Source organism: Typha latifolia, chromosome 13, assembly GCF_019914945.1.
Source record: "Typha latifolia isolate L0001 chromosome 13, TyphaL0001v2, whole genome shotgun sequence".
Lineage (NCBI taxonomy): Eukaryota > Viridiplantae > Streptophyta > Magnoliopsida > Poales > Typhaceae > Typha > Typha latifolia.
In genome coordinates, this window is record NC_133098.1 from 9,748,545 (window position 1) to 9,772,096 (window position 23,552).

Here is a 23,552-nt window from a genome sequence, read left to right on the forward strand (position 1 = left end):
TCCCACTACTCAACATTTATAGCTAATTGTTAAAGTTCTTCTTGTTTGCTAGACTCCGTGATAAGTTACTCTCAATGCAATAGTTCATCGACTATGCTAGAATCCACAGTTTAAATATCCATATTTTAGTAATTCCTTAAAATGCTTAAATATAGAGAAATGATGTAGAATTCCATGATCTTTATAATGTAGCTCTGATGATAATCTCTCCCATTTTTCAATAAAACTTTTTAGTGTTTATGTGGAAGTGATCTTCAAAAAAATTCAACGTCTATTATTTTAATATCTAGATCTCTCAATCAAATATTTTTTGAGAGATGATCGAGGTTTAGGTCAAAGGTTCTTTAAATATTTCTCCATAAAATATGTCAAAATTACTTCTCACACCAATGTAAATCAGCATTGTAATTTTGCGATTCATACATGCATTCGAACACCCTCAAATATATTTGAACAACCCATTAAGAAAAATATTCCTATGTTATTTTAAATCTTAACACTGTTAAAATACTTTATAAATATCATACACCCACAAAAATCTCTGCCATATGTGTTCTAACTACTTTAAGTGTTTATAATTTCATCTTGAAAAGTTAATTTTTCTTTCTTCAATTTACTTGTTGAAGTTCTTTCTACACTTACAGTAATACTCATAAATATAGTATAGATTCTTTTATAAATATATCATAGTTTGATAACAATGTCAATTACAATAAATTTTACTATACGACATTAGCAATTTATGATAAAATAGCATCTTCCTATATAAAGTATAATCCAACACAAGATCCTATCAGAGTACTGAATAAGCGGGCTTTTGGGTGGGGCTGATGGGTAAGCTTCTGGACCAAGCTTTATGGTCGGGCTTCTAGGCCCGGCCAACGGGCAAAGAGATGGCCCGCGCTGCTTATTGGTACTTTGGGCTTGGGTTGGGTTGGGTCGGGCCGAGCACGGGCAGGCTGGGCCGTTTGATTAGGTCTACCTATGTGCAATATTACTTATAAATTGATAAACTATATATGTTTTTCAACATAATATCTTCTGAATATGGTTTACTCTTTTAGTCATAACTTAAATATCTTTTTGATATGATTTTTATGAGGTTGGAAAAATAACTCAAAGAGTTTCAACTAATCTTCTGCCAACAAAAGTCTAATTCGATCGTTTTCTATCAACAAGATGCTATAAAGCAAAGAAAAAAATTTTGACCAAATTCTTCGCACATTAAATATTTTGCAAAATTATCCTTTTTATTTTAAATTATTTTATATAGAAAGAGCATTCTCAAGTGTATAAAATAAGATCTATACTTTATGTTGAATGAGGAGTTTCAATGGTAAATCAAATGATACAAAAAAGAGCAATCTAATTCAGCCCATATTGGAAAAGATAAGAAGTTCTCACTTCATAAGTTTTTTCCTTTCTTCTTTCTTTTTCTTAATAAGATTTATTTATAAATCAAACTTTTTAAGAGTTATTACCCCCATGAATGTATTTGTGTTTTTTATTTAATTTGTGAAGAAGGTGAAAAAGTTTTCGTGGTTTGTGAGATCAGGTAGATCTCTTCAAAGAAGTCAATAGATTTTTTAACTCAAAGCAAATGTTATTTTGATATAATAGATTTTGGGGTATAAATCTCTTGCATAAATATTGCTAACACTTTGGTAAGTTATTTATGTAGACTTTTAGTATATATTGAATTTTTAAAGAAGAAATCTTGAGGAGTGGACATAGGCATTAGCCAAACCACTATATATCTTAGTGTCATATTCTCTCTCTTTTCTTTACTTATTTTATTTAAGTTAATTATTTGCATTCTCTTAATTTACATGATCTTTTGAATTTCTTCTTATTATTACAATTTGTATTTATATTTGCATACTTGATTTTATTTAGTTTGTAAATCTAATTCACTTCCCATCTTGGGTTATCTAGTCGAGCCAACAAAAAGAATATTTTTTTCATACTAATAAGTTATTAGTCAATATGAAATAACTTTACTTATGATGATTTTGAAGTTACTTCAAAAAAAAAAATTATGATGATTTTGAAAGCAATAAAAGAAAACTACACATTGATATTATATGAAGATACATGCATATACATATTACAACAAGTTAAAGTTGTAGATGTAAATTAATATCTATATTTAGAAAACACTCTTACATAGGACTAATAACGAAAACTCTAGGGTTCATAATTAACTATCTTAATTTATTACGAATGCGCTCATATATTAAATGACAATTTTACAACGGATAAATTATTAGTCTTTACGAAATAACTTTACTTGTGATGATTTTGAAAGCAATAAAAATAAATTACACATCGATACTAAATGAATATACGTGCATTAACATATTACGACAGATTAAAGTCGCAGAGGTAAATTTATATCCGTATTTAAAAAATACTCTTAACATAGGACTAATAATAAAAACTCTAGCGTTCATAACTTTACTTTACGATGATTTAAAAGCGAACTACACACAAATACTAAATAAATATACATGCATTAACATATCACGACAAATTAAAGTCATAAAGATAAATTCATATCCATCAATGGAAAATACTCTGATGTAGGACTAATAACGAAAGCTCTAAGATTTATCGTTATCTAGTTTAGCTATTATAACGAATGCGATTACATCTGACACGACAATTTTTAAATTTATATTTTTTAAAATAATAAGAAGAAGCTAGAAATCCTGTTAACTTTTTTTTTTTTAATTTTTTTTTTAGCACGAATCAGGTTGTAAAATCCGATCTGAATCATTTCATATTCTTCTTGGATCGTCAAACGCAACGACTTTTGTTACGCTTCCATGTACATGCTATTCCGCGTAGTTCTATCGACACCTCCTATATCTCCACTACAAAGCCTACTTCAGCTTCCACCTTATTAGTAAACTCTCCGAAATATGTGATTTCTATTGGTCGGTACGAATTCGAGTCATGTTTTGCTTCCATAAGGTAGTCGCTATAAATTTAGTATTCCTTGCCTTCAATAGTCGCTTCTTCTTCTCCTCCTCCTCTCTCTCTCTCTCTATTTCTCTCTCTCGAGTCTCGACTCATTCCGTTCTCTTCGCTTTGTCCTCTCTGCCGAAGAAGAGAGCCGTTGGAGAAAACCCTAACCCCATATTCCGAAACCGTGAATCTCTGAGATCTATCGCTGTGGAGAGGGTTGGTGGAAGCAGCCGCTCGAATCCCCGGGCGGCATTGAGATGATTCTGGGTGGAAGGATTCAGATAGATCGCGGATCCTCGACCATTGAGGTTAATTTTGGATCGAGATCTACTTGTCTGGTTATTCCTTGTGTTCCGTTCTTGCGTTGGTTATCGCTTTCTTGTTGCTTGATTGAAATGGAGGTGTTGTGGGATTTTGAGAGGGGAGTTGGCTTGGGAGTTTTTTTTGGGATTACGGCATTGGATTGCTGTGGGTTTGGGATCTTGGATGAAGAATTCTAGGGGTGTTTAAATATTTTTATATGAATGCTGAACTTTTCAACCCTTATTGGTTACACGATCAAAGCTTGGCGGAGATGATATTTGCACCAGATAGACGAATATCTATTAGTCAATCCCTCCCCCCACCTTTTGCAGTACCTAATTTTGCCCATATGTTGGTTCTTAGTGGCTCGATTTTGATTCGTAAACATCCTATACGATCCCTCTTTTGGTTCTTGGTTGTTCGATTTTTAAGTCTCCAAAAGCTCATCTGTACATCAACACCACCAGCCATTTCACAGTTGCGAATTGAAATTATTTCTGGTATTGTGCGTTCACGCCCATCTTTCCTTAATCATTCATATGCATCATCCAAGACTCAACTTCCTTCTTTAGCCTTTCCTTGTTGTTGAGTGCTTGATTGATTTCGGTCCTTTCTATTTGCAGGACCTTTCTTTCTTTTGGAATCAGCAGCAGATTTGACCAATTTGGTGATTGTGTGGATATGATTGGATATTCTTCGCAATGCAGTTGGTCTCTCATTGCATTCAAGAAGATGAAGCATCGGATACTGAACCAATGCTGCCTCAATCAGCCATTCCTGGAAGTCCCGAGGAGACTTCATCTTCATGTGAAATCAGAGTTGCAGCTGTTGACGATGATGTTGAAAATCTAGATATTAACGAAGAAACCAGTCTCGTGAATCATGAGCTTCCGCAATGCCGAATTTGCCTTGATAATGAAGGTCGCTACTCGATCATAATCAGTGAACTAATTTTCTAATAGAAAAACATGTATCTGTTAGATGAAGCATTTCTTTTCTAATAGTGGGATTTTGTTACAAGATCAGTTCTAGTCATGTAGAATACATTTGGTAAACAACTACCTCTTTATATTGAGATACTTCTCCATTGCCCAAGCAGGTGATGATTTAATTGCCCCCTGCCATTGTAGGGGCACACAGAAGTATGTCCATCGTTCCTGTCTTGATAACTGGAGATCAACCAAGGTACGAAACAGTGTTGGTCTTTTGGAAATTTTTAGTTTGCAAGTTTCATTGACAGTGAAATCAGCCTGCAAGTAGCTTGAGATGAATTTGAATTTACTCTTTCTTTCTTCCATCATCCCTTTGGAAGCCACTTTTACTATCTATTTGTTTTTCTTTGCCAGGAAGGATTTGCATTTGCACACTGTACAGAATGCAGGGCTTTGTTCTTACTTCGTGCAAATGTTCCACCTGATCGCTGGTGGTTGAGATTGAAATTTCAACTTCTTGTTGTTAGGGACCATGCACTCATATTTTTTATTGTGCAACTGGTAAAATAACAAATTGTACATCATATTATATGTTGATACTCTTCTTTTTGCTCTGAATTTACATATCTGGCTAGGTTGTTGTTGGCGACCAATCTTGTCGCAGTGATTTTCACGACTTTATAGCTCGTTTCTAACATATAAAAGTGAGGGGTCCTTCCCTAGGAGATTTTGTTGTGGAGATTTCTTGGAATTAACATACTTCTAGTCATTTGATCCTATGTATTGTATTACATTTTAAAGAAGAACAACTAGAAGGATTTAAAGCCTCTATTTCTATACGTCGAAAATCAGTGGTTGTGCTTTCAATTGAAGAGCCATATTGTTTTTTTTTTTGGTACAATCTAGATGCATGAAAACCAAAATTATTTGCTTTAGAAATATCTTATAGTCTCATACATTAAGACGACGTAATATAGAGTATAGACATTTCAATGAAATATCATGCTAAGATATGTTGTAAATTGTAAACCTATTTGACTGATTATCTAGGCATGAGCTTAATTTCTACACTACTAAGTAAAATAGATATCAGCTCAATATAAACTATGTACAATTGTCGTTGTTATCTTTTGGGTTGGATGCTGTAAACATATGAGATTTTAAAAGCATTTAGTTTTATCATACAAGAACACAAAATAATTTACCTTTAGAGGATTTTTGAAACCACATGAATACAGTACACATTGTTATTAAAATAAGATAATTTTAAGTTCATCTTTAGTTCAATTATGTGAGTTTTGTGCAAATTATTTTGACAGATTGTCGCTTTCTTGGGTATGCTAGTCTATAGATTTTATGGTGAGGAACTGCGAGAGATGTTTGGTTATGAAGAACATCCGTATGCATTTTATGCAGTGGCTGGTGAGTTCTTTTCTTGAAGCTGTACTTCATGCGGTGTAGCTGCAACTTCCTTTCTTATATATTTTAATCTCTGTTATGCTATCTGACTTTCAAAGTGGATATTTGTTTTGCTATTACTTTCAAATTTCAACTTCTCACAAAACAAACAAACAAACAAACAAATAATTTTTTCTTATCAAATTTCAACTTGGTTCTATTTAAAATTGTTTCATTTTGGGATCACGATAATATCTTCTAAAAATGCCTTTTGTATGTTTGTAATTATGACATCCTTTCATCTTATTCACTTGACTAGCTTATGCAATGGTAAAGCCCTTTACATTGCAACTTATCTTGTCTAGTCTGATAATATCAATTGAATAAGAATTTTGTGCATGAAAGATACAAGACCTTAACGTGGATGCATTAAGTATCTACAAACTGTCCTTTTTCTTCTTGAGTAGTGTGTTGTGTAGTATACAGTTTGAAGCTATATTACTGCAGTTTATCAGTCAGATCATAAAATAGTAATCCTAAAGACCCTTCTCACTGGCGATTGTTTCTTAGCACTAAAGTATTTAAAATATTCAGGATCAAGAATTAGAAAGTGTGCTGTTTCCCAAAATGAAAAAGAAAAAGAAAACCGGAGGTTTCAGGAAATGATGAGTAGGCTCATTAAGATTTCGTAAGCCAAGATAAGCTATCTTACCTATTTTAGGACTACAAATAGTAAAAAAAAATTAAGAGTGTTTTCTGATATTGAAATGAATTCCCGACAATCAATAGACTTCAGCCTCTCGAGTCGCAGGTTAGACTGGAATCACACAACAAAAAGAACAAGAAATGATATCAGAAATTTTCGAGGCATGAGATGTTAAACTATTAAGTGCCCTAAAGAAGTTGATTAGTTCATGCATGGATCGTTGTATGGCATGCAGAGAGTATTGTTGGTTGATTACTAAATTTTGCATGTTTCCTTATTCCACGTATTTGTACATTGTTTATTGTAAGTAATAGAGTTGCTGCAATATCTCTAGAGTAATTACACCTATAAGGAAGAAATGCAATTATATGGTGGCTTTTGTAATTCTATGTCAGGAGAGAAGTCCTAGTAGGAGAACAAGCTAGACTAGTATATAGATCTGCAGGTAGGATTGTAGGAAAGGTAAGATTGACTAGAGCTCTATTCTGTCCATGTCAGCATTAGGATGACATTACTGATTGACATGCGAATACAAACATTACTCTTGTCTGCAGAAAGTACGTTCTACTCTGGTGCATGGTATAGTTTGTTTTGAATTCTTAAGGATTACTAAAACAGTTGGCCTTCCTGTATTCGTTTTGATTTGATAGGCTAATATCCACTTGTGTTATACAGTGTTAGCTGTTATTCTGGTCGGCTTGCTGTATGGGTTTTTTATAGCTATTATATGTGGACAAAGGATCAATGAACGCCATTACCATGTTCTTGCCAAGCAAGAGTTGACAAAGGTCAGTATATGTCTTCTAATTTGTGACATGAACTGATAAAAGTTGTTTGCCACTTTATTTGCTAATTGCTATATGTGAAATGGTCATCTCTTTTTGCATAGGAGTATGCTTTGGTCCATGTTACTATCCACATTTATGGTCTTCTAGGTCAAGTACAAAACGAGTAATCAATTATTGATACACCTGGCTGGAAAGGTGATAAACCGAGATGATATGACCATTAAGCCTAGACATCAACTCTAGTTTCTTGGGAATCTCAGTGTCTCTGTGCTTTACGTTATTAAGAGCCACCAAGCAATGGAGTGAATTACGAGACCTGCCTAATGATGTGATAACTGGCTTCTAGCTGCTCGAGAAGTTAGCTCAAAATAAAGGTTCCACTGATCCTAAAATTGAAGGTTTACATAAATTACTAAAGCTAGACTATAGTTCTCTTAATCTGGTTGTCATGCTTCTAGTACACATACTCAGGGCCTTGTGGATATCAGAGTTCTCTTAATGAGTTATTGATAGTTGTGATTCCGCCGGAAAGGAGGAGTTGGAGTTTGTCTTTCTTTAGATCTTTTCTAACAGTTATTCCAGTTTTATAGGATACAAATATTTTTCCTGTTTGTGAAGTATGTACATGAGATTATCTCACATACATGTAATGACAGGAATATGTGGTGGAAGATCGAGATAGTAATAGGAACTTGCCAGAGCTTGATCAAAGTCATATTTCGGAGTTGAGAATGTTGGGACTATATTGAGTGTAGACTACCAAGTAAGCACACCTCAACCTGTTTCCTTCAGTTAATTGCTTTGGCACTCATTTCTGCTGCATACACTGATGTTGCCAATATTTTAAAATTCTCCTGCAAAAACATTGTTATTCATTATGAGTTATCGAGCATCATTATTAATTTGGACAATAAAATGCTTGTGCTTCTTAAATTTACAGAGTGTATCCAGGTTAAAGAGCATTTGGTTGCAAAATCTAGGACTTCTAAGTACTATTTTATTTTCTATTTTTATTTAGGAAAGAGAGGACAAAAATCAGGTTAATCGACTTCCTAACTGTCTTCACTCTCCTAAATCCACCTTCATGTGCAACGTAATGACATGCCCCAAATTCAGAGTGGGAATTCATGTCCTCTAGCCATGATTTAAGATATGAGCATAACTCTGTTTAAATATTCTGTACATAGATCAATTTTTACTCCACCATAACTTCACAAATAATAATAACTTTCAATGAATAATTCTTTCATGCCTAAATAAAGTCACTAACTCTCACATAACTCTACAATGGGAAAATTCAAAAGGAACTCTTATATGATTGTCTTTTTAATCTCACTCCATGCATATGCACATCTTTCGGTACCTGAAATATTGACACAAAAGTATTGAGCAATCCCACAGTTCAGTAAGAAAATTACATTTGTAGTAGAGTAACAAATAAACGAGGGTGCAATGATAACTTACCGGTTATTATAGATTCTTAACTAACGGATATCTTTTTAGGGAAACATTTCATAGCAGTGTGTAAAATATTATCATTGTAAAATAAACTTGCTATTAAATGCCTAAGAAACAAATATAAGCTTAATATTCTACGTTTACAAATTATTTAAGAATAACCAATTAACCGTAACTAAACAATGAGGAGGGAGAAGTTGCCATGTGTGAATTTTTCTTGTCATAAAAATAAAGCTTCAAACTTTGCTATTCTCTTACGCTTATCATGAATGTGGAACATGATGCTACTTATACTTTAATGTTTAGATTTAGTAAAATAATAAACTTATATGTTTGGCTCTATGGCAGAGTATTCTAGCGAATTTCTTTGGTAGTACCTCATGTAAATTTGAGTTAATTACCCTACTCATGCTAGCATAAGGTCAAGCCTTGGGATTTTTTCTTTTGATCCCTTAAATAAAAGAAGAAGGATGCCATTAGAGAGAGAAAGAGACATACGTGAGAAGGAAGAGAGATTCTAGGAAAGCTAAGTCAATTAGGAAAAATATTAATAACCATTTTATATAGGTGAGAGAGTTATTCTAAGAATTCTGAACCAGTTAGGAAATATATCCTAATTAATTGGGATTTAAATGTCTAAACCAATTAGGAAACTTACCCTAATTAATTGGGATTTGAATGGGTGTGGATTTGTTTTGTTTTGTTTATGAAAAATGCCTTGCGCACAAACATTTTTTACAGATATTCATTAAAAAGTGATGATATGTTATCGTCCTGTGTTTGATTATGATGATCATGAAGTAGAGAGAAAAACCAAGGGTTAAGTTTGCTTCTGATACAAAGTGTGACTTCTGATGCTTTTTGAAAGTTGAAGGATGCAAATTAAGTTTGCTTTACGCTTATGATGTCTTATGATAGTTCTTGGTTCCTTTTTTGTTTCAGGTCACACTGCATGCTTCCTGGCAAGGGCGGCCAACCAAATAATCACAGCATGTTTTAGATCCCAACTAGAACGCAATTGGATACAAAATTCATGTGTTAGATCACAACTAGCATGTGTTAGTTTCAATAACTCAGCAAGTAGTAGACATGGCATTGGCAAGCTGGATACAAATTCTTCTCCGAACTCCAGTTATGTTAAGATACATAATTCTTCATAAACTTAGTCAGGTTAGAGATGCCTCCTGTTCTGCTGACTGTAACATATTGCAAGAGTTGCAGGATTAGCTTTGCTACCAGCAATGCAGGCTGCAATCAAGCTGAACTAAGTTGGAAAAAGAAAATCACCAATCATTTTGATATGTAATAAGCAGTGTTCGTCGAAGAAGTCTACCGTATCTCCCCCTTCGAGTTGATGGCATAGCAAAAGAGAATGTTTACCTTACTGTTATATAGTTTGTTAGCCCCAGTACTGCAAAGCTGGAACTGCGCTGACTGATGGCATAACAAAGGAGAATGTTTTATAGTTCTCTCAAAGAAAGAGAGTTGTTACCTTACTGTTATATTTTTTTTTCAGGTCCAGCACTGCAAATCTGGAACTGTGCTGGCTTAATTTGGTCAAAAGAAAAAAGAAGAAAAGGTCAAAGTAAACTTTGGATTTCTTGTAGAATTGAATAGAGCTTCTAAATTTATTGGAGAAAGCTGTTTTGAGTTTTTCAAATTATTTGGAGTAATAGGTGTTTAAGTTTGTTCAGCAATTTATTCCAGTGTTCTCAGGTGCTCTAAAAGTTACTTTTATTTATTTATTTATTTAATATTATTAAGAGATGCCTCTCAAAGTTGTAGCCAATGTGTATAGGAAAACATAGCACCAAATAGACTTGAAAGCTGACTTATTTGGGAATTTTTTAAGTAACATTTTACATTCAAGTGATTAATTATTGACTCTCTCTCTCTCTCTCTCTCTCTCTCTCTCTCCTTTTTTACCAGTAATTTTTATATCACACTTAAAATATAACGGTATCTAAATAAGAATATAATATTGCTTTTTAAAATGCTAAACATACTCGTTATCCTCTTTTATCCCTTTTATTTATTAAAATATCATTAGTACGACTTGGTTGAGATTATTTTCGTAATTTTTTTAATATAGTTAACTTAAATATTTAGTTAAGTTTAATTAACTGATATAATAATAACATGATATTTTTTACAAATATTTACTAAATTATATGACTGGATTTACAAATGGTAAAAATATAAGAAGAAAATGATAATATCATTAAAAGAAATTGTGGGTGTTATTTGCAAATTTCTCTAAATTTTAATCCACCAAATAAAGGTAAATAAAATCCCCCCAATTCTTTGACATGAGATCCCAAAACGCAATGCTCTTCCTCCTCCTCCCCTTGTTCCTCTCCATCTCTACCTCTTCGTCCGATTACTGCGACCCCTCTTCCCTCCCGGATCCGCTCCTTCTCCGGTCGGACCAACTCACCGTCCTCCTCAGCGGCTACTCCCCTCTCCGCCTCCCCCTCCTCCGCCGCCTCGCCCTCTCCTACTCCTCCCACCCCTCCGTCGCCGCCGTCCTCCTCCTCTGGTTCAACCCCTCCCACCCTCCGCCGTACCACCTCTTCTCCTCCCTCTCCTCCTCCGTCTCCGTCATCCCCCACTCCCCCAACTCCTCTTCTCTCAACCTCCGCTTCCTCCCTCGCCCCCAGATCCTCACCCGCTTCGTCGCCGTGGCCGACGACGACGTCTCCGTCCCCCACCCCTCCCTCTCCTTCGCCTTCTCCGTCTTCCGATCTCTCCCGAACCCCAAGCCCCTCGTCGGCTTCTTCCCCCGCTCCCACGACCTCGACATCCCCAGCCGCGACTGGATCTACACCGTCCATCGCGATCGCTACTCTATCCTCCTCACCAAGTTCGTCATCCTCACCGCCGACCTCCTCCGCGAGTACAGCTGCGACCCCGCCCTGGCCGCCCCGCGCCGCTGGGTCGACCGGCAGCGCAACTGCGAGGACATCCTGATGAACTTCGTGGCGGCGCGGGCGACCGGGGTCGGGCCGGTGATGGTGGCCGCGGAGGGGGTCAGGGACTACGGCGATCCCAGGAACAGCGTCAAGGACGGCGCCGCGAATCTCAAAGCGCGGGAGGAGGAGATCCGACGGGTGGGATTGAGCTCGAGAGGTGGAGACGGGCACTGGAGGAAGAGGGGGGAGTGCATAAGGGAGTTCCATCGGATGCTCGGTATGATGCCCCTCAGGTACAGCTATGGTAAAGTGGTGGAGGGAGTAAGAGAGCAAGGGTTGTGTAGCAATGGGGAGGGGAAGTTGGTATTGTGTGATCAACTTTAGGGTCTTTGTTTTGATTTTGACCCTAAGCTCTAATCTTGATTAGTTGGTCTCATTTTTCTATCTTAACTTTTTTTTAAGAATAAATTTGATTAAATATAAAAAATTATTTTCTTACTGAATTAGGTTAAGAATTTCTAAATTCTAACGCAAACAAAGCCTAATAGATTCCATTTAGTTAATCTCGACCCAAACACCATCAAGCCGCATCACGAGCCCTAAAGAAGCTCGTTAATAACTTGAATAATTTGTGCCATCAATAACCTGTCTAATAAAATGATTGTGTTGGTATTTAGATATTTTGACATGTTTACTAAACAGGTCGTGTTCGTATTTATAGAACCGACCTAATTCAAATCGACTTAATACGACCCGTTGGTATGCCCCTATAATAAATAAAATAAATAAGAGAATCTATGTGGAAATAGATAATAGTTTAGGGTCTAGATGTGATTATTTGATTATTTTTAGAAATTTGCATATAATATATTACTTTTTAATATAATTGCGATTTACGTACTATATTTTTACTATTTACAAAGCGAGTCATATGATTTAGTGAATATATGCAAAAAAATACTCTAAGTTAAATTTGGACTAACACCGTGAGAATATTTCGTTAAATATAAATATTTTATTTCTAAAACGATTACAATATCTTTATTTCTAAAATATAAATATAATGACTTGGTTGATAGTATTTTTATATTTTTTTGGTATAGTTAATTTAATCCAGAGGTTTAGTTAAATTTAACTAACTAATCTAACGGTAAGATATTTTTTACACATATTCATTAAATTATAGGACTCTAATTTATAAATAGGAAAAATATAGAGTGTAAATTATAATTTTATTAAAAGACAGGGTATTATACGCAAATTTTTCCAAATTTTTTTTTAAAAAATGAATAGGACTTATATGAGAGCTGCTTCTAGAGAGATCGAGTGTCCGGAATTGCCCCCCCCTTCAACTTCGGACTCCCGCTATTATTTCTTCCATCCCCGCGTTAGGTTGGGATTCGGTCCGGGCCGACCTAGATTTTCTAATTCGTAATCGAGACTGGAGATCAAGGAGAAGATATCGAAGTCTTGTGGAAATGTTCTCGAGGGGAACCCGATTTTGGTGATCTTAGTGGTGAATTTGTAGAGTGGTTTGGCCATTGCGATTAGGGTTTGGATTGTGTCTACGGGGTTCAGGCCTCAGAGTTGGAGCAAGAGATGGCCAGAAGGGCGAAGAGGAAGGATTTGGAGGAGATGCATGACGACTTCGCTGATTTCTCGCTCTCCTCCCCCGCCAGGAAGATCAGGAGATTGGTATATCACTTATTTCTTTCTCCCAATCTTTGCGCAATTTCTCTTCTTTTTCTTCTTTTCTTTGCGATTGATTGTTTAATAGATTGCGTTGTTCTTCTCATTATCTGGTACGAGATTATGAATACCGAATGGTTAAAAAAGTTTCAACTTTTTGTTATTACTCTTCTTCAGTTCCATGGATGTAACTACTTATTAAGAAATATAGGAATCTATTCCTCTAATTTGGATTTAATCTTTCGGAAAAATCTTTATCAACTGAGAAATTGAATTGCTTAGTATCTTTTAATGTAGCTTCCTCTGTTGTTATTATCTGAAGGATGCTGAGCTGCCTCCTATTATGGAAGACGAGCCTTCTATTCCCTCGTTTTTTGAACAGCATTTGCCGAGAGACGAAATGGATGATGTTGGTAGTGTGTCTCGAGTGGAATTGGTGATGAATGACGCTTTGACCTCCCTCCCTTTAAACGATGAGAGAGCTCTTGTTCTATACAAGTCAGCAGATACACCAGTACCGCTCAGCCCAGATCAGTCTATTGTTTCATTAAGAGTGAGCGCAGACTTGATCCGAGGTCTGAAGAGTAAGTTTACTTTATAAAGCCCATATTGTATTGATAATGTTATAGTTTTTTTTTTTTATCTGAAATACTTCAATATCGTCAACCTCCTTTTTAACTTGTTATTGTTAGTATGAAAAATGTTTTGCAGCAAATTTCTTAGTTTACCTTTCGTAGACTACTTTAGTAGCAATAATCATTTAATTCTTTCTATAACCGTAGGAAAATAAAAATAAAATTATGGTGACCGCAGGGGTAAGTGCCGCTGATATCTGGAAAACGATTCCAAACAGAGTGTTAGCGAATTAAAAGGCTATATTGATCTTGACATCAATAAGTATGAGTAACTAAGGCCAAAAAGTAAGGCAGTTAGAAAGTATAGTTCAAAATACTAATTTAAAGGGCATAACACTAGATTTCTTTTCAATTGGAGAAAAATGTTTAATGACAAATTAGAAATATTATGCAGACAAAATATTTTAGTTTTGTTTCTAACTTCTTACTTGTCACAGTAAAAAGGGAAAATGTCACCTAATGCAATCTAACTATTATTTCCTCTATTTAGTTCACTTTCTGTCGGCATCTGTATCAGATTTCACCAGTTCTATCAACTTTGCATTTGTTTCTGACTGTTACTCTTGATCCTTATGAACTGTTTCGGATCTTCAATGTGGGATTAAAGATTAGTCACATTAAATAGTAATAGATGATAATGATCTTTTTGATTCTCTAAAGTCTTGCTAAGAAAGATTTCCTTGCACATTAACATACTCACGGAAAGTGCTTGATTGTTTTCTGTCGATTGCACTTTTGGTTTGGTAGACTTTTAACACACTCATTCCTTTTCCAGATCAAGTTTTTGGTCAAGGGAACAGTCGCAGCTTGGAGGACACATCAGCTGAGCGTAAGAACTGCTTGGCAGTGGTTCCATGGGTTCCATCCCAGGTCATGGTGCCCACCAATTGGTCTGTCTCAGTACCAGAAAGCCCAGTGGTAGAGGAGCCAATGGAGGCTGAAGTGGAAGAAGGTGCTTCAATGGAAATCGAGGAAGAGAGAGAGCACACAGTTACTGTTGAAGGGATTGGAAGCGAGGGCTTCCACCAGTGGCAGCAACACTGTATGACCCCACAGTTTCCTACCAACCAGTCCAGCACTGTTATGTGGTCCTCGTGACAAATGGATCATATAGGATGTTCAAGTTTTGTGGAGAGGAAAATAGATATAAAGATTGTCTTGTCCGACATCAGTTGCCATATTCAGTATTGCAACCTTCAATTGTAAATGTTTCATCTCTTGTACCATCGTAATGGATCTGCCATGCTCAATGAACTCACTTATTTCAGTGATGAGGCTCCAAGCAACTTAAAGCTAAAGCTTATGCAGTGGCTTCTTGTAACATGATAGGAGCCTCATCTGCAATTAACTTGAATACAGAAGTTAGATGTCCATGTAAGACTTCAGAAACTTGTGCTGGGATTTGATCAGTCTTAGTAGAATTTTGTAGATCATACATATATGTTTTATATGCTGCAAGCACAAGTTACTTCATAACATCTCACATCTATGGTGTGTTATTACTTGTCTGCTGTCTTAGCTATTCTCCACATGCTCTCGCTTGTATGTGTTTCTGTATGTATTATTGGTAATTTCCTGCAAGGTCATGCATGATGTAGTAACTCACAGATGTTTGTGACAACTGACAAGTGAACAGAAGGAAAGCAATTTGGAAAACTTTCATGTTCATTATCTTTGGATGAGCTCACTGATTATCTTTGGATGATGATGTATTTGCTTTGGTTTCAATTGTGGCATTGGCAGTGCACCTAGTATATAATTATATATTTCTCTTGGTTTTGCCATCTTGCAATACCTAGGGTGTCAAGTATAAGGGAGCTTGAAACAAATTGCAGATGTTGGTAAGCTCATGCTTGTCAGACTTTGGAACTCAATTTTGAGCTGAATCTTTTGAATGAATGAATTGAATATGTTAGAAATTTTACCTGAAGTTTTGTTGTCTATTGTTTCACTTCATTGTGTGCTGTGTTTTAGGTTCTGAATTCCATTTGTTGCAGCTTACCTTCTTAATTCTAATATATCTCATTGCAGACGGACAGGCATCATGTGATCTGCTATTGTTTTATGTTTCTTTCTTCCTGTTTTCTCTTTCTCCTATCATATTTCGAAAATAGCCATTCCGAGGATTGGCAAAATCATAACTCGACTGGGTAGATCATACCTATATGTATCACATAATTCACTTCGTTGGCTGGTCTAAACATGATCACATGCATGAGAACTTTGTATAGACAGGGTAATATGCTAAGACATGATATTTAAATTTTCTCTGCAATGTTGTCTCTTGAAAGTGAGGTTCGGATCAACTTTCTCTTGACCCTGTAACTATATTGGATGACAGCATTATTTTTGTGACAATGTTGCAGCTTTTAGTTTCACCACTTTATAGTTCCCCGAAATACTATTCCATTTTCTGCAATTGGTAGTTATAGTATAGTTTTTGATATGCAATAATGCTTCTCTCCCAAATTGGAAAGGAGAAGAGGAGAGACAAGGGAGGGCATGGTAACACTCCCTCAGTAGCGCACCAGATTGCACATTCCTTTCCTTGGATCTTGAGGTATGACGAGGCGAAGATAGTACTTGATTAGCTGGCAGAAGAGGTTCAAAAGTGGTGCAAGAATTGGCAAAGAGGATGATTCGGAAGTGGTAAATGTGATTAACAGACATTATTGAGGTATCTTCGTGGTGTTTGGGGGCCTCAGTGCTGGATTTGATCATCAGAAGAGTAACTTTTATTGTTTTTTTCTAGTTTAGTAGTTGTGGTTACAATTTTAAAAAGAAAGCTAATTTCAGCAATTCAAGCTATATTTATATAGTATTATTCTTTTCTCTTTTCAGGTTTCATAGTGAACAGTGTTGGAGTAATACGGAGTAGCTGATTCATTATTATCAGCAATCTATTATGGGTACTCTTGCAACTGATTCTTCTTATTATTTGCAGAGTTTCTTGGTGAAGATGCATAATTTGAACAGTTGAATGATACTACCTATCATAAGGTTAGCAAGCGATGGTTTTGTGCAAGAATTATTGAATGATTCAGCAGTACAATCAGCAATTTTTCTTGTTAAGAGAGGATAAAAGATATGAATCCTTCTTTGCCATGTTATCACTCACCACTAGGACTAAATTTCTAACAATTTTATAACACTCCTTTTTATTCTGCCTTGCTGAATGTAGTAATGGATTGATAATAATATAATATAATATAATATAATATACTCTTTCTTTTACCACAGTTTCTATAGAATTTTTTTTGAGCTTGGCTTTGGTCAGATAAAAACCAACCAGGTTGAGGTTGCTTCTCTCTCTACCCCTTCTCCTCCGCCATGCCTTTCCTCGTCAAGGCACAACCACACAAGAACTGGCCAGGCTCATGCTAAGAGGCCACCAGCACTCCCCATTCTGGCAGCAGTTAAATCCTTGGACTCATGTAATCATTACACAACTTCTCTATCAGGTGAGACTCTCTTAGGTGAATTATAGACTTAAAGAGCTCAATTACTCTTTCATGGTATTGTAGCATGAAGAGTAATGATGAACCTAAGGAAGAAATAATCCTTTTATATTTCTTTCTATTTGCTTTTCTTAGGAAGAGGGTTCAACTAAGAAGCACAGACACAGATACGGGACACGGATACGACACGATATGGACACGGGGATACGATAAACCTTAAAAAAATAGGATACGATATGTTTAGGACACAGCAAAATAAATAAATAAAAACATTATATATATTATTGATACGTTTAAAGAAATATTTTTCTAAACTTATAGTATAAATACACAAGCATGCATAAATTATTCATGAGAGAAATTATACAATACTACAAAGCCAAAAATGATAATGCTAATACGTGATAATACAATTCTATATTATGAGAATAAATATCTAACTACCTGAGAACAAATAACTAACTACCATTTCTTAACTACAATGGATGGCATAGGCGAATATGTGATTTTACAATAATTTGCATTAATATTAATTTTCTTGTATGTACTAACTTGTTATTGTTGCATTATATTTCTATAGGATATGCAGGAATTTCCTAAAATCGATAATTTATATTATCAACTTTTATAGTATATGATAAATCTTATGTCCAAAAAGTTTCTCAAGAGTATCTAAGGATTTATTCTATAATTTTTTAAATATGGGATATGTCGTAGAAGTATCTGACACGTGTCCAACGAGTGTCGGTGTCCGACAAGTGTCGGACACGAACACGACATGCTATTTGAAGTGTCCGTGTTTCATAGGGTTCAAGCATTACTAGGATTTAGGAAGTCTTGTTATGCTCTAAAAGAAGCAATTAGAGTGATATGGGAAAATTTTGTAACATAAAGGTTGTTGTTTTTGGTTTATTTTCCTCTCTTCATCTCTCTTCTTTGTCTATTCTTCCTCTTCTATCCATAAATAATGGACTGTGATATCATATATCTGTAAACATACTGCCAACAATCGGTCATCAGCTTGAATTTACTCTAGCCAATCTACCTATAGTAGTCTCTACACTTGAGAGATTACATTAGATGCAGTTAGTGCAACCTGTACTGCACTAAAGGAATTGAATGACATTAGGGAAGCTATTGTTCATTATCAATAGTGAATAAAGAAAATTTTGATCTTACTGAAGCCAAGTTAAGTTATCATGATTCTCAAGATGGATGGCATGAAATCATGACTTCAATCAAGCAACAACTATAGTTGTTAAAGATCCAAAAGATCAAGCTTTTCGATTACCAAGGATGGATCAATTTGGAGAGTGAACATATTAAGATCCATAAGTCACAGGCAGCTATCTTTTAGCTATGGTTAAGGCATTACCAAGGATATACTCTTGACCATATTCCTCGGCATGTGGATGTTGGGGTTATGGGACATCCTTCTCATTCTTTCAGGCTAGAACATTTTTGGTTTTGCGAAGCTGAATTTGATGATCTGGTTAAGAAATGGTGGTCTCTTCTCTTGAGACTGTGGGAGTTCCTGCAATTGATGTGTGGACTGAAAAGATTAAAAAAATTAAGGCAAAGTATGAGAGGGTGAAGTAAGAATCTAAAGGTGGATCAGGTTCAAAAAAACAATTTGCTTCAGATTGCCAACCAGCTTGACATCTTAGAGGAGAATAGAAACTTGAATCAGGAGGAGGTACAGGCTAGAGAAAGTACTGTGATTCTGTTATATCAATTGTTTAAAGAGGAGGAAATTAGGTGGCAATAGAGGTCTAGACAGTTATGGTTGACTGCTGGAGATCTCAATACCTTCTTTTTTCATAAAGTGGGCAATGAGAGGAAAAGAAGAAATAATATATTCTCAATTCAGATTGAAGAAGAACAATTTATGAATCAGAAGGAAATGAGAGAGCATATCACTAGCTATTATAAATAGTTGTTTGGGACTGTGAGGATTTGGAAATTAACTATGACTGAGGAGATTTGGACACAAGATAAATTGGAGCTAAATAAAGCCGAGGTTTTAGTGGCTCCTTTCAGTGAAGAGGAGATTTGTCAGGCTATTTTTAATATGGCCGAAAATAAAGCCTCTAGGCCAGATGGTTTTGAGATGAAAAGTTTTCATCATTTTTGGGACAATGTTAAGAAGGGGATTATAGATTTGTTCAATGCTTTTTATGCAGCGAATTGTTATTTGCAATGACTGAACTATGCTGTGATTTGCCTAGTTCCTAAGAAAATTAGGGCTGACAAAGTGGAGGACTTTAGACCAATTAGCTTGTTAAACTATAGCTATAAGATGATTGCAAAAGTATTAACTAATAGATTGTGTCAATTGATTGATGCGTTAATCACTAATTACCAGAGTACTTTCATTAAAGGTAGATACATTCTTGACAACATAGTTAGTGTTCATGAAATAATTTTTAGGGCTAAAAAATAGAAGATTGAAGGCATTATTTTGAAATTAGATTTTGAGAAGGCCTATGATAAAGTGAGATGAGGCTTTTTGACAAATGTTTAAAATGGAGGGGCTTTCCAAAAAAAATGGAGAGCTGAGCAAGTATTTTAAATGTAAAAAAGGATTAAGGCAAGGAAATCCACTATCTCCTTATCTTTTTGTGTTGATTGCGCATGGGCTAAATAGGATGTTAACTAAAGCAAAGTAATATGGTTTGATTACTGGCTTAAGGACTGATGTTTGTGAGAAATGTATCATTAATCTTTAGTATGCTGATGATACTTTGTTGTTTTTGAAAGTTGATAATAGAGAAGTTATGGTCTTGAAGTTCTTACTCTATGGTTTTGAAGCAGTTACTAGTTTAAATATAAACTTTGAAAGAGCTTTTTGATTTATCTGGGAAAGGATAAGGATAAAGGGAATGAGATGGCCGCTTTGTTAAATTGTAAAGTGGAGGAGCTACCAATAAAATATTGAGGGCTCCGTCTATATAACAACAAGCTGAGAAAAAAGGATTGGATCCATGTGATTGAGAAAGTAGAAAAGAGACTTGCTGGATGGAAAGGAGGAAAGCTATTGTCCTTGGGTGGTCTCATCACACTTATCAACTCAATGTTGAGTGCAGTTTCGCTATATTTTTTGTCCTTCTTTAATATGCCTGTTTGGGTACACAAGAGAATAGATAAATTGCATAGAGATTTTGTGGCATGGCACGGCTAAGGCTAAGAAAGGTTACGCTATGATGCATTGGGATAGAGTGTGAAAGAAAAACGATTATGGTGGTATGGGGATTGTGAATCTACAAGATTTAAACACTTCATTATTGGCTAAATGGTGGTGGAGATTGTTAAACTTTGATAAGCATATGTGGGCAGATACTGTAATGCAGAGATACTATAGGAAAATTAAAGCTTATGATTTTAAACTAACTAATTCTGGCAGAATCTCTCCATTCTAGAGGGAGGGAGGGGGGGGCGGGGGCTTCAAACTGTGACTATTTTTAAGGCTAGAATTAATTGGGAAGTGCACAAAGGCAAGAGGATTAAATTCTGGAAAGATATCCGAGTTGGTAAATGTTCTTTGACCACTAGATTCCTCAACTGTTCAATGTGATTTGGGATGAAGAGGTAACTGTACATCAGGTTTGGCCTGATAGAGGAAGATGGAATCTATAATACCGTAGGGTGTTGTCTGAACATATGTTGATGGAGGAACAACAGATGATTAATTATATGTATGATAATTGTAATCAAATAATTAATAAAAATGATAGAATTGTTTGGCGGTTTGAGAAAAGGAGTATCTTCAAAGTTAAATCTTTGTATCAGTTCCTGAATAATGGAGGAAGGATTACAAAGGACCTAGCAAAAATTTGGCAGTTGAAGATTCCTCTTAAAATTAGAGTTTCCTTATGGCTAACATGTAACAATCGAGTGTTAACTAGAGATAATCTGCTGAGAAGAGGTTGGACTGGTGGCTCTTCTTGTTTGTTTTGTTCCCAAGATGAGTCGGTTGATCATCTTTTTTAAAGTACAAATATGTGAGCTAGCTGCTGAGGCGGATGGAAAGAAGCTGGGGTATAAAGAAGCATATTAAACATGTGAATGATCGATTCAGGCTAAATCTTAAGATATGGGAAAAGATGGTGGCTTATTTGGCTTAGTGCTTTTTTTGTTGAGTTTGTGGCTAGAAAGAAACAACCGGATTTTCAATAAGAGTATGCAAAAGTTGTGAGGATTTGACTGTCTTATTTTTCTGTTGGGCAGGGATTTGAGGCAAGGAGGCTACAACGAAGGCAGACAAGTGGATCCAAGGGCCCCAGATGGTTGTGGATTTGGAGTGACGGCGCTGCTGGCAGAAGATTTCTGACTTTCATTGCGATATTTTGATGGTTGTTTAGTGTTTTGTTTTGGATTCTTGGTGGTAGTTTTTTGGTTGTTCTTTCCTAATCCGTAGATGGTGGTGGATTTTACGTGTGATTATTGTGGAGGTTGTAGGGCCTTTATTTTGGTCCATATACTGTGACAGGGGTAACTGTTTTGTGATGTGGTTAATCTTAATGGAAGATTAACACATTTTAAAATTTTAATGAAACAAGGGCTGTGACCTGGTTGTCAAGAAAAAAAAAAGTCACAGGCAGCTTGAATCCAGATAGGAGCAGTCACTTCATATCTTAGGTAAAGAATATAATTCATTGAAGGTTCTTGTGTTATGAATGTTGAGTTATTCTATTATTGTTATGTACTCACGTCATTTTTTTTACATGCTAAAAGTTTTGGAAACTTAAATTTCATTCTTTTTGATGTTTAACAGGTGCTCAATAATCTAATGTGTTGCGTGTATTTGTTCTTTTTTAAGTAAAACCCCTCTCTCAGGATGCTCCTTGGCTCCTACTTGGAGCTTCAGATTGATGGGCTCGGTTCTTCAGTCCCACACATTCTCCTTTGTTTAACTTGCTTATGCAACCTTTCTTTCTGATAGGTGGGAAAAGAAAGGTGATTATAGACTTATATATCAGGTAAGGAGTGCCATGCCTTCCCTTTGAGCCTAATTAATCACTTTAAACGTTTTGGATTGGAGAGATAGCAGTATATATGAATATCATATGAAACTTGATTTGCTTTTACTGCTCAAAAGCTTCTTTCTTGTATCTACTATAGATGTAGGTTTCAGTATTGTTGGCTGTTCTGTCAAATTGCATGACAGAATTAAACTACTTTTGATTGCATTCTCTTAGGTTGTTTGTAATGGCATCAAAACAATATGGTCCTTGAAAACTTAGATGCATATTTATCAGCCTTGGTCTCAAGGCAGCCAGTCCTTTGCTACTCGCATATTCTGCTGATTGCTTGCCTGGATAGCAATCTGCGCTATTAGCCAGCCAGTTTTGAATCTAGGATTTAAAGCCACCAACAGTGCAAATTAAGTAATTTCTGAGTTTTTTCTTTCTGGATTTATTTTCTACTTCATGCATACTAGAAACTTGGATTTGAATATGATATCATGTCTTAATTCTGGCCCTAACGCTTTATTAATGTAGGGAAATAATACTTGGGTGCCAAAAGACTGGTGATACGCTAATGTCTATCTTGCTCCGGCCAAGTCAAGTCTCTATAGTATGGAACCACTGTGCTGATAAGCTCTTCTTTTTTTCTTTTTTCTTTTTTCTTTTAATTTTTCTTTTACATGGAAGGATCTATCTATGCAATGATCCAATCAAATAATGATGTTAGTGGACAATCTGATTTCATCTCAGGTTGGATTCTGTCTACCCATTAATATCAAGCTTTGAGTCACCCACAAGCACATAGTGGTAAAGTGGGCATCTCATCTCATATTGATGTCAAATCTTATGATACCCATCATTCCAGGATGCTGAACTTTTGAAAGTTTTACTCCTCTCTCATCCTTTCAAGCATCAATGGGAGGGTATTAGAAGGAATTCAGTGTATTACTTGTGGCTCAAACTCATCTTTCAAAATGCTCATCAGCACTTGTGAGTCAACTTTCAAAATGTTTATTTATAGATCCTGCCACTGATATGATTGCTGAATTTGATGTTAATGCTCTCTGGCGTTGCAAACACTACACATCCATTTGCATTATTTTCTGTTGAAACATGTTTAGTAAGTAATTTCTCATGTTTTTTTTTAACCTACTGTTGTGTTAAATCCACCCTGCCTCTCTTTGCATAAAAATGGGCCACCTCATCTTTCCACCATTTTTTTTAAAAAAATTTGATGTAAAATTTGATGTGATGTTAATGGGAAGGTGATGGGGAATCTCCCCTATCAATCCCTCATGCCACATACTTGAGGAACTTTTATGGATCTTTTTCCTTT

At 35.6% G+C, this 23,552-nt stretch overlaps 3 protein-coding genes across 24 annotated transcripts; all 3 read left to right on the forward strand.

Moving 5' to 3' along the window:
* Positions 1-3,003: 3,003 nt before the first annotated feature.
* On the forward strand, positions 3,004-10,215 carry LOC140800442 (uncharacterized). Of its 3 annotated transcripts, XR_012111194.1 has the most exons (9): positions 3,138-3,278; positions 3,897-4,194; positions 4,373-4,458; positions 4,620-4,766; positions 5,525-5,627; positions 6,985-7,097; positions 7,754-7,860; positions 9,498-9,686; positions 9,777-10,215. XR_012111194.1 is itself a non-coding variant. In XM_073155240.1 (8 exons), exons 2-7 carry the CDS (start codon positions 3,975-3,977, stop codon positions 7,844-7,846), a joined length of 762 nt encoding a protein of 253 aa, XP_073011341.1. In that variant the 5' UTR covers positions 3,004-3,278; positions 3,897-3,974; the 3' UTR covers positions 7,847-7,860; positions 9,498-10,215. The 3 variants fall into 3 exon arrangements, 2 of the variants coding, with proteins under 2 accessions (XP_073011341.1, XP_073011342.1); XM_073155240.1 differs by having other exon boundaries at positions 3,004-3,278; positions 9,498-10,215; XM_073155241.1 differs by lacking the exon at positions 3,138-3,278 and adding an exon at positions 3,638-3,773 and having other exon boundaries at positions 9,498-10,215.
* Positions 10,216-10,867: 652 nt separating this feature from the next.
* Positions 10,868-11,954, forward strand: LOC140799918 (glycosyltransferase family protein 64 C3). Its single transcript, XM_073154468.1, has one exon. The coding sequence runs from the start codon at positions 10,883-10,885 to the stop codon at positions 11,849-11,851; it is 969 nt and encodes a 322-aa protein (XP_073010569.1). The 5' UTR covers positions 10,868-10,882; the 3' UTR covers positions 11,852-11,954.
* Positions 11,955-12,651: 697 nt separating this feature from the next.
* On the forward strand, positions 12,652-23,298 carry LOC140799919 (uncharacterized). Of its 20 annotated transcripts, XR_012111101.1 has the most exons (7): positions 12,661-13,162; positions 13,479-13,740; positions 14,567-15,165; positions 16,269-17,252; positions 21,477-22,228; positions 22,751-22,826; positions 22,967-23,298. XR_012111101.1 is itself a non-coding variant. In XM_073154470.1 (3 exons), exons 1-3 carry the CDS (start codon positions 13,067-13,069, stop codon positions 14,887-14,889), a joined length of 681 nt encoding a protein of 226 aa, XP_073010571.1. In that variant the 5' UTR covers positions 12,661-13,066; the 3' UTR covers positions 14,890-15,459. The 20 variants fall into 20 exon arrangements, 1 of the variants encoding a protein (XP_073010571.1); XR_012111100.1 differs by having other exon boundaries at positions 21,477-22,826; positions 22,944-23,298; XR_012111099.1 differs by having other exon boundaries at positions 21,477-22,826.
* Positions 23,299-23,552: the final 254 nt, after the last annotated feature.

Coding starts and splice junctions, on each gene's coding strand:
- LOC140800442 (XM_073155240.1), top strand. CDS start 3,975: ATGCAGTTGGTCTCTCATTGCATTCAAGAAGATGAAGCATCGGATACT. Junction 5,628..6,984: donor TGCATTTTATGCAGTGGCTG/GTGAGTTCTTTT, acceptor TGTGTTATACAG/TGTTAGCTGTTATTCTGGTC. Junction 7,098..7,753: donor CCAAGCAAGAGTTGACAAAG/GTCAGTATATGT, acceptor ATGTAATGACAG/GAATATGTGGTGGAAGATCG.
- LOC140799918 (XM_073154468.1), top strand. CDS start 10,883: ATGCTCTTCCTCCTCCTCCCCTTGTTCCTCTCCATCTCTACCTCTTCG.
- LOC140799919 (XM_073154470.1), top strand. CDS start 13,067: ATGGCCAGAAGGGCGAAGAGGAAGGATTTGGAGGAGATGCATGACGAC. Junction 13,163..13,478: donor CCAGGAAGATCAGGAGATTG/GTATATCACTTA, acceptor TATTATCTGAAG/GATGCTGAGCTGCCTCCTAT. Junction 13,741..14,566: donor CTTGATCCGAGGTCTGAAGA/GTAAGTTTACTT, acceptor TTCCTTTTCCAG/ATCAAGTTTTTGGTCAAGGG.